The sequence below is a fragment of the Platalea leucorodia genome (assembly GCF_965183815.1).
Source record: "Platalea leucorodia genome assembly, chromosome: 2".
Taxonomy (NCBI): domain Eukaryota; kingdom Metazoa; phylum Chordata; class Aves; order Pelecaniformes; family Threskiornithidae; genus Platalea; species Platalea leucorodia.
Window position 1 is genome coordinate 32033611 of NC_138824.1, and position 18289 is coordinate 32051899.

Consider the following 18289-nt stretch of genomic DNA (forward strand, 5'->3'; position numbering starts at 1 on the left):
TGAACATTTTCTGTAGGTGCTGCACAGTAATTTCATCTTTCCCTGAAGATGGGGATGTTCAAGATAGGGATGATGAATTGCGCTGTGGAGGTACATCTTACTTCCATTATTAAGGGAGCTTCAGGTGAGTAGCCCAAATTTGAACATGTCTATCTTTTAGACATACACATTTAGGTGAGACAAATCCCACCCAAAATTTATCTGGTTGTTTGTCACAGGTGTTTCTTCTGCTAAGTAATGATACCCTTCTCCTTGAAGGCTTTGCAAGCCCCATGGGTCTAAAAGATGTTATTCCAACTTATCATGGACTCTCTGTGGATCTGGAAATTGCAGGGTGAGCCATCACTGCATGCTCATAGGGTGGAAAGGAGGGAAATGAAGGGTTTTAAAGACAGATGGAAGCTATGTTGATAGGAGAATGAAGGTGCCTAACAGCCTTCACTGAGCAAGTAGCTGCCTGTGAAGTCTCAGAAACACTTGAGTGGCTCCTCCTGGGAGTGTGGGTGTCTCTCTTGCAGTAACTACACATGGGATTCATGCCTTTGGCCTGACAGGCTGCACAAAACACCACACAGCCATTCTTGCTTGTTAAGCCTGGTCCCAGAGGTCTGCCCAGAGCTCCCCGAGCCCTATACAAAACCAGAAGTGGACGTAACGTGCATCCCAACTGACTCAGGTTGTCACAGGGGCATGCAGTTCCTTGCAGCAAAGCCATGTTGTTCACCCCAAGGTCACAACCTGACAGGGACCCGGGACTGCAGCCAAGACCTCAGTGGCTTGAGCCCTCGACAGTGCAGCTGTGCCCTCTCTTGCACACATGCACACTGACCCAGGGAGGACGTAGGCAATACTGCAGCATGAGAGATGGGGAGCAGACCTTCTTTCGGTATCCCACCCTTGAGCCACTGCACTTCCTCCCTCCAGTCCTGGCAGCCCTTTCAGAAGGAGAGAGGTTTGTCCTGGGAAAGAAAGGCTGAAACATCTTTGATGTGATGAAATGAGTGGTCTGTCATCTTGTTCAATAACATGTCACACAGAAAACTCTGTGAAAAGCTCACTATAGAAAGCTGAAAATAAAAAAAAAAAAAGAAACCGACGCCATTCTCAAATCTTCAAAACCCATAAGTGTATCAGAATAGTTGTACAATTATTCACTTTTATGATGTGCAAGGTATGGAGTATTGTACAGCCAGACAAGTTTATAAGAATAAGTCTTAAGCTGTCTGCATGGGGAGGACCTGGCTGAAGTTAAAACATAAAACCTTCCCACAAGACAAGTGAAGGTGTGAGTGGGGACATTAAAGTGCAAGAATGGCTTTGAATAAGAAATGTGGCACCTCTGCCCCTCTTCTCCAATGCTATACTTGCACTGAAATAGGAAATTTTAGAATGGAGAGACAGAGGGACCGGACCCAATAGAAAGACCCTGTGATGCTGCGGCCAGAGCTGCACAGCCTATGCTAATGGATTTCCAGCAAGAGCCTCCCCGACTTTAAAAATAACTAGACTCCAGGAGCTGTGGCTGTGCTGGGTGATGGGTCTCTAGCCTCTGGATTGTTCATGGGGAAACCATGAACAACATTGTCATCCCCTGGTGACATCTGACGAGTCAGCCTCAAGTGCCTGGTAAGATCATGGAGCAGATCCTCCTGGAAGATATTGAAACATATGGAAGTCAGGGATCTGATTAGAGACAGCCAACATGGCTTCACCAAGGACAAATCATGCCTAACTAATTCAGTGGCCTCCTACAATGGAGTGATTGCATCAGAGGACAAGGGAAGAGCTACAGATTTCATCTACGTGGACTTCTGTAAGGCCTTTGATAGCCCAACAACATTCTTACCCCTAAATTGGAGAGAGATGGGTTTGACGGATAAGGAATTGACTAGATGGCAACATCCAAAGAGCTACAGTCAATGGCTCAATATCCAAATGGAAACGGGTAACCAGTGGTGTCCCCCAATGGTCCGTACTGGGACTAAAACTATTTAATATCTTCATCAGTGACATAGATGATAGTGGAATCGAGTGCACCCTCAGCACGTTTACTGATGACACCAAGATGAGCAGTGCAGTTGATTTGCTAGAGGGAAGGGAGGCCACCCAGAAGGACCTTGGTAGGCTTGAGAAGTGGGTCAATGTGAACCTCATGAAGTTCAACAAGGTGAAGTGCAAGGTCCTGCACCTGGGTCAGGGCAATCCCCAGTATCAGTACAGACTGGGGGATGAATGGGTTGAGAGCAGCCCTACAAAGAAGGACTTGGGGATCCTGGTGGATGAAAAATTGGACCTGAGCTGGTAATGTGCATTCACAGCCCAGAAAGCCAACCATATCCTGGGCTGCATCAAAAGAAGTGTGGCCAGCAGGTTGAGGGAGGTGATACTCCTCCTCTACTCCATTCTGGTGAGACCCCACCTGGGTCCAGCTCTGGAACCCTCAGCACAAAACAGACACAGACCTGTTGGAGCGGGTCCAGAGGAGGGCCACGAAAATGGTCAGAGGGATGGAACACCTCTCCTATGAGTAAAGGCTGAGAGAGGTGGGGTTATTCAGCCTGGAGAAGAGAAGGCTCTGGGGAGATCTTATTGTGGCCTTTCAATATATAAACGGGGATTAGAAGAAAGATGGAGACAGATTTTTTACCAGGGCCTGTAGTGACAGGAAAAGGGGCAATGGTTTTAAACTGAAAGAGGGTAGGTTTAGATTGGACACAAGGAAGAAATTTTTTACAATGAGGATGATGAAACAATGACACAGGTTGCCCAGAGAACTTATGGATGCCTCACCGTTGGACATATTCAAGGTCAGGTTGGATGGGGCTTTGAGCAACCTGATCTAGTGACAATGTCCCTGCCCATGACAGGGGGTTGGACTAGATGACCTTTAAAAGTCCCTTCCAACCCAACCATTCTGTGATTCTATGATCCCTCTTGGTGGTAGCACATGAGGTCAGAGCAGAGGTGCTGGCAGGCTAAGGGGTACCAGGGGATTCCCTCCCCAAAAGGGCAATGCTGCAGGAGGGGCAGCGTAGAGAGTGACTTGACCTCTCCTCTTCTTTTTTTCAGATCTGAGGCATTTTGACAGGGCAGGCTGGGGAAAAAATGAACACTTTTGTTCTCTGTGCTCTGCTCCTTCTGCAGGCAGAGCACTGCAAACTTGGGGGGTCATCAATACAGTACCTTTCCATAACCATGAATGTTAACTTAGAAGGTTTCTTGTTGGTTTTGTTTTTTTTTTTTCCAACAAAACCCTTTAAATTTTCACTCTATTAACAGATAATTTTCTTGCTGTAGGTGGAACATTGTCTTCTCTGGTTAAGCTGAACCTCCCTTTCTGTTCTTTCTTTCCACCTGCATCCTCCCCATGTGAAGAAAACTTCTAGAAGAACTATTCTTTGAGCATTTGAGGGGGAGGAAGAAGGAACAGGCTATGATTTGCACAAAATCATTTGACACAAGCCAAATGTTCCCATAGAAATGTCCCTTTCCTTACTGCAAAGAATATATCAATGAAGCAGGAGCATACATTATACAAACTAAAAGAAATTTCCCCAGACTTGCAGTTTGTTTTTCATGCCCAAAGCTAATGGCTCGCATTGGTTTTCTGGATTGTTTTGTGATTTTTTTTCCTTTCTTAAGACCGACTGTACAAACTCAAGCCACACTTTCAGCTGACAGTGGAAGAGTGATGAATTTTGTGTTGTCTTGTAAGTGAGAGACTTTTTTCATTCAACGCCGCACTCATGTTGCAGGTACCCAGAGCAAGGGCAAGCTGAAAGCTCAGGGCTAGGTAACCAGTGGAGAAGGGACAGGGATGTGTAGGGGAAAGGAGAGTTATTCTGAGCCCGGCACAATTTGTTTTCCCCTCTTCTCTTCCTAATGCTCCTGAAACCTGAGCATGACCTCCACCACACCAGGCCATTGTGGATGGGTTTGAGATGCCCGTCACTCACCGGTACCAGCAGTGCCTCAGCAGGAGGGAGGTAGACATGATTTTAAGCCACTCTTGCATTCCCCCAGACACAGTTCTCAGGAGAAAGTCCTAACCAAAAATGAGAGGTATCTTATGGATGAATCATTGCTCAGTGATTGTTACAGAGGTGTAGGTACGGGCACAGACTGTGAGACAGGACAGGGAGCCAGTGTCAGCAGCATTAGGTGCCCTGTGCTCCCTCCCTGCTCCACCTACACAGCCCCAGCCCAGGATCTGAACTCAGCTGTGACCTGCCTGGCCTAGGCTTAATTGCTCACTTTCCCATGCCAGTTGCAAGAGCAATGTGGCATAGACCATAGAGCAAATCCTTGTCCAGGAGGTGTGTGTGGATGGGATTGGAAACACGGGTCCTACCAAGAGAGGTTACGGTCTTGCTCATCGATCACCACCTCATCCCTTCTCTCCTTCCAGCAGAGCAGTAATGTTTGTGCCATCCTTTGGCACTCCCGGTGTGTGTTCCTGAAAGAGCAGTTAGTAAATTTAAATGTCATGTAATTGTGATAGCTGGAGGTTGCCTGCTGGAAGGGAAGCATTTTGATTGTCTCGAGGTGGATTTGGTCTAATTATCTCAGATGACACTGGCAAATCTGCTCCTCTTGGAGACATGCTGTTACTGTAGTAACTTGTAAATGAATATTGGATGATGAGTTATTAGAGCCAGTCTGAACTGGAAAGTTTATGAGCACAATGGGCAGTAATTTCTGCTTTTTTTTTTTTTCTTTTCCATATTAATTTCTTCCTCAGTGTGAATGTAAAACATAAAATCAACAGGTCAGATATAGGGCTTCTGTGAACTCTGCCTCCCCTATCAGACAGAACAGATGCAGCCTGGAACTACTTTGTCACTTTGCTTTTAATTAAAGCCTATAATGGTTTTGCACTTTGTTAACAGGCTTTATACAAAATACAAAGTGAGTAAAGGATGAAGTGAATCTTCAGATAATTATACATTTTGGATTATCTCGTTTTACATATTCAGGCCATTCACTACATCACCCAGAGCCACAACCAGCATTGCCTCATGTTTATTTGGTGATAAACAGTGGTTACACACTGCCCTTCTGGAGCAAGAGCTGACAGCGTGTGCCTTGGCTTCCAATACTTTCCCTGTGTGGCCAAAGAGGGTGGTGTTTAGAGGCATCACCCTTGCTTAAACAAGGTATAAAATCTTCTTCTACTCCAAGGAGAAGAAGGTAAACTTCTCCATGCCCCAGTGCCTCAGCAGTTGCAATGCAACATCAAATACTCTGTACTATGGTTTGTTGTCACTGCATTTTGTGCAGTCCTAAAATGCAGCAAAGGGAATTCAAGTAGCAAATCAGGTCCTGGGGGCACGTCCCACTGTCCAGCCTGGCTTCTTCTATATGCATAGTGGCTACAGCCCCTCTGCAAGGCTGGGCAGTCTGCCAGGAGGAGGTTCAGGGTCCCCCAGAACTGAAATGGAGAGGGAAATGATCAGATTATCTCTAAACTACCAGCATAGGGGGAAGCCCAAGTTTCTGACCTGCAGCTGCCCACCCTTTCCCTCCCTGTTGCTGATGGTAGCTGTAACTCAGGATCTGGGGTCTGGATTTGTCCCCAGTAGCTGTCTGCACTTCAGGGAAGCTCCCCGTGGTGGAGGCAGAGTCTGTTTCTGCTCCCTCCACGGTGACAGTAGGGACACCGGCTCCTGCACAATCAAAACAGCCTCAATTCATCTCCTTGCTTCAGTGCCTCTGCAAAGGGCTTAAATGGTACTGGCAAGAGCATCCTTTTGGGCTTCTCCTTGAGAAACAGGAGCTGTTCATTGTCTTCTATTGTTCCCCTTAGTTTTAAAAGCCCTTCAAAATTTCCAGGAAGCCAATATTTCTGTCAGGGGGTTCCAAACCCAAGGAACAGAGAGCAGAAAGGCAACATGGATGAGAGTAGTGAGCATGGGTGGAGGATAAACCTGCACTGAGCAAGGATGCTCCGGACACTACGAGCGTGTCTGGTCCTATGCATTCCCACAGTCATGGTCTCATACTGTCTTCACTCAAAGCCAGGATGCCTTTTTTCTGTTGTTACAAATCTTAAAGCTAAGATTCATCCTTGCTTAAGCCCTTGGAGCAGGCACAGGAAGATTACCCCAGAGCAGGTGATCAACTTGCCAACCCGCCAGACCTCTGCAGGTCCAGGTGCTTCCATTTCATCCATTTCACCTCCCTGTTTTTCATTTATTTTGGCTAGCAAATAACTGTGCCAGATGCTCCACAAGAGTTGCCTGTGTGCATGGTTTTGCTTGTATCTAGTCAATGCATTTTATTCCTCAAAGAAAGCACAGAAAGTGATCTCAGCTTAGCCACAGAGTAAGATTCAGCAAACATAGCAGCTAAAGCGGGATCATTTGCCTGGCTGTCCATGACACATTTGCAGCTTTGGCTGAGGGTCAGCGAGGTGGTGCATCTCCCTTCAGCCTGAAACATGGGAAGTTTCGATGTCCTCACACATGGGCTGGGAGTGGTTCATCAAATTTGGTTTTAAAGCAGTAGAGCTGGAGAGCATGACCTTGCTCCACCCTGCCAGTGTCTATGCCTAGATTTCTCCCAGAAAACATCTATGAGACTGAAATGCTTTAGTATGGATCCTGTTTCTATTTCATTATAATTACATTGTTTTCAGTATATTGAAGAATGTCAAGTTTCTTGATATTTTTTGCTTACACTTCAAGACTGCATGACAGTTTATGTTGAAAACGCTGATTTTGGAAAAGCAAGCAAGGAGTTTTAATTTGAGAATAATGTCTTTCTTTCCATCTGGGATACATTTAAAATGCTGTAACATATTTTTGCTACATCTACTACAAAAACAAATTTCTTTTTTCCAAAAAACCTCTAAAAATATGTTGCTTCATCTAAAATTCAGGATCCTCTGATACAGAGAGGTACGGTGCTACAGTGCGGACATGTATTAAAGCGGCATTTTCTCTGCACATTCAGAGGTGTGTAATTAGCATGAGGACAGCCATTAACACATCCCCTGCGCTGTGTCACCAAGTCATGCCTGATTATGTTGCAAAGTGAGATTAGCAAAATGAGCTTGAAGTTGTCCTCTCGCTGCCGTTTGATAGTAGGGAAAACAAATCCTTCCACTGCCAAAGCTGCACCTAATATTCAGTACTTAAGAAATTCAACTGATGCATTCATAATGAATAGGATTTTGTGTAATTAAAATTTTAAATAAATCCCCAACATAAGCCCTGGCTTGGACTTCTTAATTTCAGATATGGAAGTACAGCTTTTGACAAAATAGGTTGAGGGGGGTTTTTTCCTTCCTTCTCTTTTCTTTCATCTGAGAGATTTATAAAATCTCATTAGCATACTAAAAAATAGCAGAAGAGAAATTAAATGAAGACCAGGATTAAAAGACTCACTAGTTTCTTCATGTCACCTTTATAGTTCTTTTGAGCATCTGTCCCTGTGTGGTGGGTGTAAGTAACGTGGAGGTGGGTGTTAGTGGGTGGCAAAGCTTTTATGAGGCAGAAAGAAGCTGAGAATTAGAAAATTATTGGAGGCAGTTTCCATACAGATGAGAAGAAGCAATCAGACCCTGAGAAGCCAGGGAAGAGGAGGAAGACAGTAAGAAAACTGAATAAAAGGCACATTTCACTGGCAAAGAAGAAGGAGATTTGTTTCAACAGAAACCTTGAAAGTCACCACGGAGCTCTCACTCAAAACATCCCAAAGATGCAGGCCTGGGTCCCTCCTTGCCTGCAGAAATCTTTAGGTCAAAGCCAAAAATCCACCAAGTTCTCATGGCATGTTTCCAGGTTGCTCACCTACCTACAGGGTGACTGCATCCCTTGTTGTTCCTTGTCACACGTAGGGTGATGGAGATGCAAGGAGGTCCTGTAGCTGGGAGGAAGACCACATTGCCCTGGAGAGCTTGACTCCATTCATGCCTCTGCCTGGAAAGTCCTGCTGGCGAGTCACTTACAGCAAGGTGTTCATGGATAGCTTCTAGTCAGATGATCTCTGCTCCCGAGTTACTCAACCTAAAGCCTTAGACCTGATTTGCGGATAGTATGATCACTTGTAGCTGCATCTGAGGTTAATGGAGGCTGGATTTTGAAAATATCAAGTGCTCTATGAGGCAATTCTACTATAAAAAAATCAGGTGTTGTGTGATATAAGCTGGGCAACAAAATATGGTCAATACACTTAGATCACTAATCTCTCTGTGCCTAAATTCCTTGACCCTAAACTGGGAAATAATACTGCCGTTGTACCTTAGTTCGGCATCATAGGTATCAGCTGACAGACGCCTGCGACGCACAGACAAACAGCCACAGCCACAGCAATAAAGAAAAAATAGAAGAAAAAATACATGATAAAATGAACTCCTAGAGATAGTTTTTAAAAAAATATGCAGTCTCAAATTTGGGACTATTTTCACAAGGATAGCAAAAATAAGCTCATAGTCAAAATGCATGGGCTTCCATTCCCCAAGTCTCACCCACAGAGAACTTTTTAAAATAAAAAAGGTACCAGAATGGTTTAAGATGGACAAAATGATGTGGTTTTCCCCACTACATTTTTTTCCCACTCAGAAACATTTTAAATAGACCTGCAAGTGTTATGAGTCTATATATAAATATGTGTGTGTTTGCATGAGTGCATATATAATTTACTATATATTTTAAAGCCAGCCTGAATCAAGTGTTATCCCAAACAACGCAAGTTTTACAGAGTAACACATGATAGGAAACTGGATCTCAGAATGGGGTCAGCCGTAGCAGGAGGCAGCATTAGCACAGGTGGTGGGTTTGTAACAGGGGGTGTGAGCACAGCCCCTCTCAACCCCAGGCTCCCACCAAAGGTCACAGCTGCCGTGAACATGCACGGCTCCTACCAAGTCTCCTGTAATCCATCCGAGAAAGCTGTGGCTGAGGAGGAAAGAGTTTGGATCCACCGAAAGAGGAGATACAGGTTCCCTCTCGGGAGGAGGATTAGGTTGCAGTGTCTCAGGGTGTGCTAAAGCTGGGCCAGGGTAAAGAAGGAGCACTCTCTGCTAGTTAAGGCTGGCTGGCATGTCCAATGGCTTTATTTTCATCTCTGCCATTTTCCGTGTGACCCTGCTCAGAAGCGCTACTGTCACAGCTGTCAGACTATGACATTGACTCCCCCAAGCAAATAGCCCAACCCATGGGCGAATTAATGAGCGTTTACAAAGTTGTGTGTGATCACTGGATAAAATGCAGTTGCATAGATCCAAAGTGTCTGGAAAAGGGTGATTATTCACAGCATCTGCTTTGCTGTCAGAAACCCTTATTGACTGGGCAGCAAACAAGTCCTTGTCCTCACTCCTTGGGATGTTCTCCTCAGAGCACACTGCACTGTTCATGGGCATGTAAAAGACTGATTTTTTTGCACATTATGTGCATTACTGTAAGTAAAAGTATGAATGAGGCATCCAGGCTCCCAGTATAAAACCGGGTAACACTGGAAAGTGCAGAAAGGTGACATTTAACCTTCACTCTGAAGACCTGAGCAGGGTTTATTCTACTATGCAGCAGTGCTGCTCACCCTTCTTTTACTCCAGATCATCAGGGTCTGGGTCCTCTCTCATGGGGTGGGAGGACTGGATTCAACCCTCCTTCACCCGGAGGGGTTTGCAGCATGCAAGTTCCCCATTTGCAAGTCAGGACTTTAATTGCAAGGCATTTGATTGCTCAGGGCAGCAGCCACCCTTGCTCTCCTGTTTGAAGCTGTGCCAACGTGCAGCAGAGAAGTAGGGCTTGAGGGATCGCCATGTAGTTGGTGTCTGCACCCCACAGGACCTGGAGCTCAGTGAGCAGAGTTGCAGTGTGGGTTATTGCCCCTGTTTCCACTATTTTCACCATAGTTGACCTAAAGCCTTTGCTAGTTAAAATACAAAAGACCCCCCAGAACATGAGGAGCAATACCAAAGCCCACTGTCCTGGGTGGGTGCCTCAGCTTTGCAGCTGCAGACTCAGAGATATGCTTGTGTCTTCTCCACCTCTTGGAGATCTTGGAGATCTCCACCTCTTGGATCTACCCTTCGACCTTCCCCTGGATTTTCTGTCAAGTCACTGGTGACTGGAGGTGTAATGGTGGTAGGGAGCCACGGATTTACACCCTCATGTGAACAGGCATCCATTTCTCTCCCCACGGACTATGTTGTTTCCAGTGCAGCAGAAGCCCGTAGTGGTATAACTCTCTCCTGACTGAAATAGGGGTGCCCTTCTGCTCCTCAACTAGAAACCTGTAAAACCTCTGTGGATCTGCCCTGAGGATGGGTTTGGCCCCGGCTGCATGTAGAGAGCGGTGTCCTGGAGGATGTTCCTTCGGCATCTCCTGAGATGAAGCAAATTGCACTCTGGGGCTCTGCATGGGCTGTAAAAGGAGCAGATGTTCTTCAGAGTTAGCCACCTACTCCTCAGACGTCAAAGTTAGAACAGATGAGTCACACCTAGAGCCATTTGTTGCATTTTTAGCAGAAAGTCTGTAGAAAGTCTGGGGCAGGACCCAGAAGCCCTGTGTCCTGGGTCCGAATATAACATTTTTTTTTCATAAGAAAAGTACTCTGTGTTTATAAATTGCTCTTTGCCAAATGACTTGTTCTTAAAGAGAATTACACTGTAATAAGCTGCATCATTAAAAAGAAATTTTTCTGTGAGCAGCAGAGCCTGGTTTCCTGCGGTTTGGTGTCTCGTGGTGGGATTATCTCACATCTAATGCACTCTGGCTAAAGCCTTTTCTCCTGTTCATAAAGACATTGTCTCATGTGGGTTGTCTGGTGCCTATAATACATTTGGGATCAAACTGCAGTTGTTTAGGTTCTCTCCTATCTGACAATGTATTATTGCCCACGTGGCAAGCTGTTCCTCCCTGGAGACAAAAAAGGGTCATGCTTCTCTACCTTGCTGCCTCTTCTCACAAAACCGGTTGAAAATTAAAGCTTTTAAGACTTCTATCACACAGTTAAATTTGGCTGAAATTGGCCAACAGGCTAAAAGATAATTGAGAATAATACTGGACTGGCACAACAATATAATAAATCTAATTTTATTAGGTAATCGGGCCATAAATGATGGAAAGTAAATACTGGAGCAGATTAAACATGGGAAAAAATGTTCATAAATATTTATTCAAGCATTTAAATGCACTCAAGGTGACCATTTTATGCCCATTTTGCATTTCAATTTTAGAGATTCTGTTCACAGTCATATGAAAGACCAACAAGGGCACAGACACCCCAATAATTACACTCATACCTCAAAAGTAAAAGTAAAATAATAGTTTTCTGCGAGACTTTTTTCCACAGAGACAGGGAATTTTTAAATGTTTCTTTCAGAATATTACAAAATTTAGAATTTAGAAAAAAGAATGTTGAATAATTCAGAAACCAGATTTTGAAGATGATTCTCACCTAGTCACAGAATAAAAATAGATCATGTGGTTTGTGCTGGATTTTCAGAATTTTCAATAAACCTGAACTGCACAAAGTCAGACCAAAAATCCTTTGCTGAAGTGATTCATGGAAATGTTTCAAAAATATGAGGTGTGAAAGGGCATTCTCAATTATTTGAACACACAGACAAAAAAAATCACAAATGAAGGAAAGAAGAAAGATACATCAAATAAACTTCTTGTTGTAGTTTCTTTTTCCCGTTCCTGAGCCATAGCAACATGCTTGTCATAAAGCGATTTTTGGAGATATTTTCTTTTCTTTTATTTTCTTACCTTGGATACAGTTTAGATGGATGAGCTACCATTGCTCTCCATGCTTATCAAATTAGGAGAATGCATTTCTAAATTCAATTACATCCTCAGTGGAAATGGTTTCTCTGACTCTGGTAATCTTTGGAGAGGAATTATACACAGTCTATAAAGCTTCACATTTCAAAACCTAATTTTGAATGTTATTCAAGAGGTTAATTTAAGATTCATCTTCCTAAAGAGGAGTTAAATAAAACTGATAGAAGGCTGGAACTTGTCGAGTGGTTGAGAGGTTTATCAGCATGTGAGAATGAGTTCATTAGTTTTAATTAGTATAATCACTAATGTTGCATTAACAGTTTGGTGAGAGAAAGTAATTGCTCACACCCACTGTATTAGATTGGGAGATTAGAATTCATTTTATGAGGCAATTAGCATTTCAGGGATTTTTTAAAAGGCTTTTACGATCTGCCATTGCACTAGCCTCCTTCACCAAAAGAGTTTAAATTAACCATAACTTTCATCCTAATGGAATGCAAAAATTAATGTAGAATTAAGTGTGAACCAGTCCTCTCCAGCAACCCCACCATGATAAGCAGGCAGCTAAAGCCACAAACTCCGATTAGTTTATAATGACCTGTTTTATTTCCCAGACAATGATAGTCATTTATCTGACCTCAATTCATTATCTTCTTGGAAAGTTTATATTCTTGAATTTTATACAGCAAAACAAATAAAAAATGAGGAAGGAAAAAGCAGAACAGTACTATTGAAGTAATAATTCTCCCAGGAAAAAGCTGCAAGGTTCAATAATAGGGCTTAAATAGTCAATTATTCTTCATATCAAATGTCAGAGGAAGAAGAAACATCTCCCTTTGATACCCAGTGTCTTGGGAAGAACACAACAGCAGCCATCACAACCCTACTCTGCCCATCGCATCCCTTGGCAGCTACTGACAAAATAGGAATCCTGAACAGACATCCAGGACTTTGTCATCCTGGTTGGCAAGGGAGCCCTGGTCATCTGAGATTTGGGACAGTTGACCCAAGAGATTGCCTTCCAAAACATCCTCGAAAGCAAAAGTGCAAGTTCTGTGGAGAAAGACTTTATGCAGTAAGAACGCTTACTCTCACGTCAAGGCTGTAATGATGAAAGGCATCACAGTATCCATAGAGAGAGGAGATAATGCACCATTTGCAACATATCTGGCACCTATTAGATGGGACTATGCTTGTCCCCGGTTAAAAAAGACCTCTGCTCAAAAATAGCTGAATAAAGCCCAAATCCGCTATGAGGTGGATGTGGCATGGAGGAGAAAAACTGTTAGATCTTAGAACCATACTCTTGTTTCTGTAATTTTGGCTACACATGTTAAAATGAGCAGATGTGGGGCAGTATCCAGGGAATTACATGAATCTTCCTAAAACATATGTTAAAATAAAATGTACATATATATATATATATGTACTCTTAATTCTTACACTCCTTATAAGCATCTCCAAAGGAGTTCAGAGGGAGATATTGTCCTCCTATGTTTAAGCATCTAAAATTTAGGTACAACTAGACAGATTGGATCTCAGCCTTAGTCACTCTGGCGGCAGCCGGTGCCACCTTTAGGAGGTGAATTACTCCAGCCCAGATCTGAACCTGCCACTGGGAAGGGCTGCCTCCCTCTGCAGAGGCAGTCCAAGGTAACTAGGTTTCCGTCTCAGGTGGCCGAAGTAAATGCTTAAAATTGGGTAGGATGAATCATGACTGGCGTGCCTGTGCCTTAGGGTTTGTCTACGCATAGAGTTATTGCGGAGATCCATTACTCTTCCTGAATAGCATTACATGTGGATACAGTTTTGGTTGAATAAGACTTACTCATTTCTCTTCAACAACATCTGCTTGACAGAGGCAGAGCGGTTTGCTTCCTAGTCCTCACATGGAATTATTCTGCAAGAGCTGCTGCCTTTTCAGCTAGCTGCCCTACCTTAATCCAAATTTCCTTTAGTATAAAAATGCCCTTAATTTGTCATCCATCCACCTTTGAGAACCATTTAAGATTTATGGAGGTAAGGGCATCAATTAAACACAAATACATTGACAAAAAAAAAAAATGAAGGCATAGTATACAATAAAAACTGACTTTTATTTCACAAATTATGGGTGTTATAAAGCATATTTTTTCAGGAGAAATGCCTGTATTTGCCAGTGTGTTTCATTAAAGAATAATAAAGCCATACATATTTCATTTCCTTGTTCTGAGCTGCAAGAGCCTTAACTATATAAAATGCCCCATGCTGTCCTTGCTTTGTTGGGCTTTTTTTTTTTAATCAGATTTTCCCCCCAAACTAATGAAATCGCTCTTTAAACACATACATCACTTTCATTTGAAGTGACTTATCGTGGCTCAAATGATTTCTCTCTTCTCCTGGAGAACAAGGCAACTGCCAGCACCTTTTCCTGTGCAGATCCTGGCCTGGATTGCCCCTGATCTCAGGCTGGTTTCAACAGTGCTGCATTCCTGGTGTTCCCACCAGTGCTATTTTAGGTGAGGTATTAGGTGGCTGGTGTCTGCGGGGTCTGCATCTCGTGTATCTGCACCGGTTCCTGGTCCACCTGTTATCACATGTAATTTCTCTCTTCTTGTAGTATGCACCGACCCGCTGTGCAGCTGCGCAGACGTCCACGGAGCAAGGTGTCCTTCCTCCCTGCCATCACCACGAAGCAGTACACGACCCCCAGCTGGTTCCCTGCACGTGCCCGCTCTTCTCCTGCCCATGGGAAGGGCACCTGGAGGTGGTGGTGTCCCACCTGAGGCAGACCCACCGCATCAACATCCTTCAGGGAGCAGAGATTGTCTTCCTGGCCACGGACATGCACCTGCCCGCACCCACGGACTGGATCATCATGCACTCTTGCCTTGGCCACCAGTTTTTGCTGGTCCTCAGGAAGCAGGAGAAGTATGAAGGCCACCCCCAGTTCTTTGCTACAATGATGCTCATTGGCACGCCAACACAAGCCGACAACTTCACCTACCGGCTCGAGCTCAACAGGAACCAGAGGCGCCTTAAGTGGGAGGCGACCCCCAGGTCGGTACTGGAGTGTGTTGACTCTGTCATTTCTGACGGGGATTGTCTTGTGCTGAACACTTCCCTGGCTCAGCTCTTTTCCGACAACGGAAGCCTAGCAATAGGAATTGCAATAACCACCAGCAAAGTTCACAACGCCGAAGCTGAAATGTGAGGAGGAAGAGGAAGAAGAGGAGAAACAATGGTGCTCTAGCTGCCTTGTGAGAGCCAGAACTTGTGGACTTTTCGGGGGGGTCTCAGGTCTTTTATGGTATTTAGTACTCATCCACAGTGGGCATTATGTAAACATCCTGTGGTTACGGTCTCTGTGTAATGTATTTACTGTTTTGTTAATACAATTTTATGAGAAATTTTAAAAAGGCTAATCAATTTATTGTCACCCTCCAGCAACACTGGAAACAACACTTTCTCCTGGAAAGTGCACCCTGGGGCGACTCACAGAAACCTTTGGTATGAGCATGCTATGCAGATGTGTTTTCTTCATCGTCTGCCGAGTTGCCGGCTATTAAGGAGGCCCCTGTGCCTGGTAAAAGGTAAAATATTCCACTAAGGGACAAGAGGACCCAGGTTTCCATACTAGCAATAGTGATTTAACTCTTACACTCACAACCAAGCCCTGGGGAGCTTGCAGTTTCAGAGCTCCCTTCAGCTTCTGAGGAAGCAGCCTTCACCACCCAGACAATGAAAGCTTCAGAAGAAAAATTCACCACCTCTGCTGAGCCGGGGCCTGGGGAGCCCCATCCTGCATGAAATCAGGGCTGACAACTAGTGGATGGTCACTGTGAGCATGATTAAATCTCACTCTTGTATCATGATGGGCAGTGAGAGGCTTGCTAGATGGTCTGGCTCCAGGATGGATATAACCATAGCTAGTCATCGGGGCATTCACCTTTTTAGCTGCTATTTCCTTAAGCATTCAAAAAGCGATTTTCAGAAAATAAAGTATCAGGAAGGTCCTAAGTTGTATACTGATCTTGCTATTGAATTCTGTGCTATTTAGACCCAACATGTGCTGCTAAATATTGATTTAAAACAATGCAGCCAGAATATCTGTTTGCAAATTGGCTATGAGATTTCAAACGCTCTCCTTTAAAAATAACCTTTTTTTTTCTTCCATGCACTTGGGTGGGGTGGTGATGGTCCCTTTCATTCTGCTGAGGGTGTTTCACAGATGCTGATGGTCACAAGAAGAAATGGGTTTCTCTAAGAGCTTCTCCCTTGGATGGCTCCTTGGGGAGAGTCAGAGGCAGGTGCTGGCCATCTCCTGACACTCAGTCCCATCTGCAGTCAGGCATGTTTCCTCCATAGCCAACAACAGCAGCGAAATCCCACCGCAGCAGATGATGCGTTGAAGGAGGGGGCTCTACAGTGAGTGTGACACACGAGAAGCATGGGAAATTGTCTTTTCCTGTTTCCCTTCTGCCCATGTGTGGCTGTGGCCTGGATGCTCCTGAATGCTTTTTTGAGAAACATCTGGTGGGTTGTGTCAGTGAGCAGCTGGAGAGACTGAGGCTGTTTGCTTGAGTCCCTTGGTAAACCAAGGAAAGGGGGGAAGTGAGCTAAGGATAGTCCTTCAGCATTTCAAAAGGCATCTCGCTGTAGCTAGCTTTGGGTAGGGAAAAGCTCTGATGCTAATCTCTCCCACTTGCTGCTCTCCTGGGAATTATTATAAACGACGCGTGAAGTAAAACGAATTGCAGTTTTCCTGAGATGAATGCTACGCAGGTTGCAGATGCACCTCGTCTCCTTACCTGGGATTTCATAGCAGGTCACTGCTCAGAGAGGGGCCAGGATCCCTTCAACAGGCTGCTCATGGCCACGCAAGCTGAGGTCTAAAGAAGTCTCAGTCCCTGTAAGAGTATACTGGGGTATACCTTCATGGCTCTCCCACCTCTGAATTTGGGGGGCCGGGGGGCATGATGGTTTGCAGCGCTTCACTGGAACACACAAGCTTCAGAGTGGCTTGCCTTTTTCCTGTGATGTTAAATATTCAGAACCAGCAACTGCTGCCCTTTCCCTAAATGATGGCAATAAATAAATCATTGGCATTTTTGTAGACTCTAACTGGCTTCTCTAGCTCCTCCAGCAAATATTCTGCTGCTGAATTAAAACAAAGCAAAAGCAATAAAATCCCAATATAAACAGTTCCTCTAGCTTAAACTTCCTGAGCTCTTTGTACACTGTGGTGGAGACCTAATGTGATGCTGCTTTTGTTGTCTGATCACAACCAGTTCTGGGGGGAGGGATATTCCTTGGTTATTCACTAGTTTCAGACTATTTACTTCTTCCTAGTTGGCACCTTTTGTTCTTGAAATATCTACTGAAATAAAGAATGTGCTGTTGGTAGGTTTGGGCATGCCCCTCGCCAAAAGACCAGTGTATTTCTGGCAGGATGAGTGTGACAGAAGCAGTTCTCTAGGATGGGCGTCTCCATCCCTCGCCAGCGTCCTGGTTTTCTGGTTTTGATGGGGCAGGAGGCACAGTGGAAATCTGACCTCCCTGACACAGACCTCCTCACATCCCGCATGTCCTTCTCCCAGAGCTTTCTCATCACCACACCAAAAGTTCATCCTTTCCATTTCCTTCCCAGTCTTCATCTGGTGGCCACCCTTCTCAGCCCACTCCCAAGCTCTCAACCTGGGCTTCCCTCTCAGGCTTGCAGAGCCCATGGCGCTGCTTGCTTCCTCCCGCTCTGCCTCTTGGGTGCCATTGCTCAAATCTTTCTCACTGCTCTTTGCAACCAACCAAGAAACCTCCTCACTCAGCTCTCTCCACAGCTGCAAAGCCCCAGCTCTGGCAGAGATTTCAGAAATCCAGTTACATTGGAGTACTGATGAAAGTCTGCCCAGTAAGACTCCCAGTACAGAAAAGGAGGACATATTTTGGGGAGAAAGGAGATGTGGGTACCTAAATCCAGCCTTCATAAGCATCTCAACATAAAACTCAAATGTTTAAGGGTATATTTAAGGACTTTCTACCATGGAAGGCATTCTAATTCCATCATAATTCAAAGCCTATAAGCAACCCTTCACTGCCATAAAGCAAAGGTGAAGCAAATATTCCGCATGATGGGACATAAATCCTAAAATGCTGGCAAGCAGGATCAACAATGAAATTTAGTTTACATGCAGTCTTTCAGTGCCCATAATATAGCACTTTTTACAGCTCTCTACTCATGGCTGAAAGGCAGTTGTAGCTTGGCTTAACAAATTTGGACTGAATTTGAGGCTTCATTGTACTCTAATATTTTGCTTCTTTATAGTGTATTATATCCAGTCACTCCAAACTCCTTCAAAAATGTGAAGAACTTACTCTGTGAAGTAGGGAAGTATCCTTATTTTGATGCAGGAGAAAATGAGGTCTTGCAAAATTGCTGTGCAAGTGTTGCAAAATTCTCTTTTCCTACCTACCTGAGAGCAGTGTTCCCTCTTTATTTTGTTTTTTGTTTTGGTTTGTTTTTTTTTTTTACATAGACAAAATAGTATTCTTTTTTTTTTAAAGTTTTTACATGTCT

At 44.3% G+C, this 18289-nt stretch overlaps 1 protein-coding gene across 1 annotated transcript in view; it reads left to right on the forward strand.

Moving 5' to 3' along the window:
- Positions 1-14929, forward strand: part of SIAH3 (siah E3 ubiquitin protein ligase family member 3) — a gene marked incomplete at both ends in the record, with an annotated part of 47923 nt that extends 32994 nt beyond the window's left edge. The window contains one exon of the mRNA XM_082304521.1: positions 14336-14929. Within this exon, the coding sequence (XP_082160647.1) occupies positions 14336-14929 (594 nt within the window). The remainder of the gene's footprint in view (positions 1-14335) is intronic.
- Between the last annotated feature and the right edge of the window lie 3360 nt (positions 14930-18289).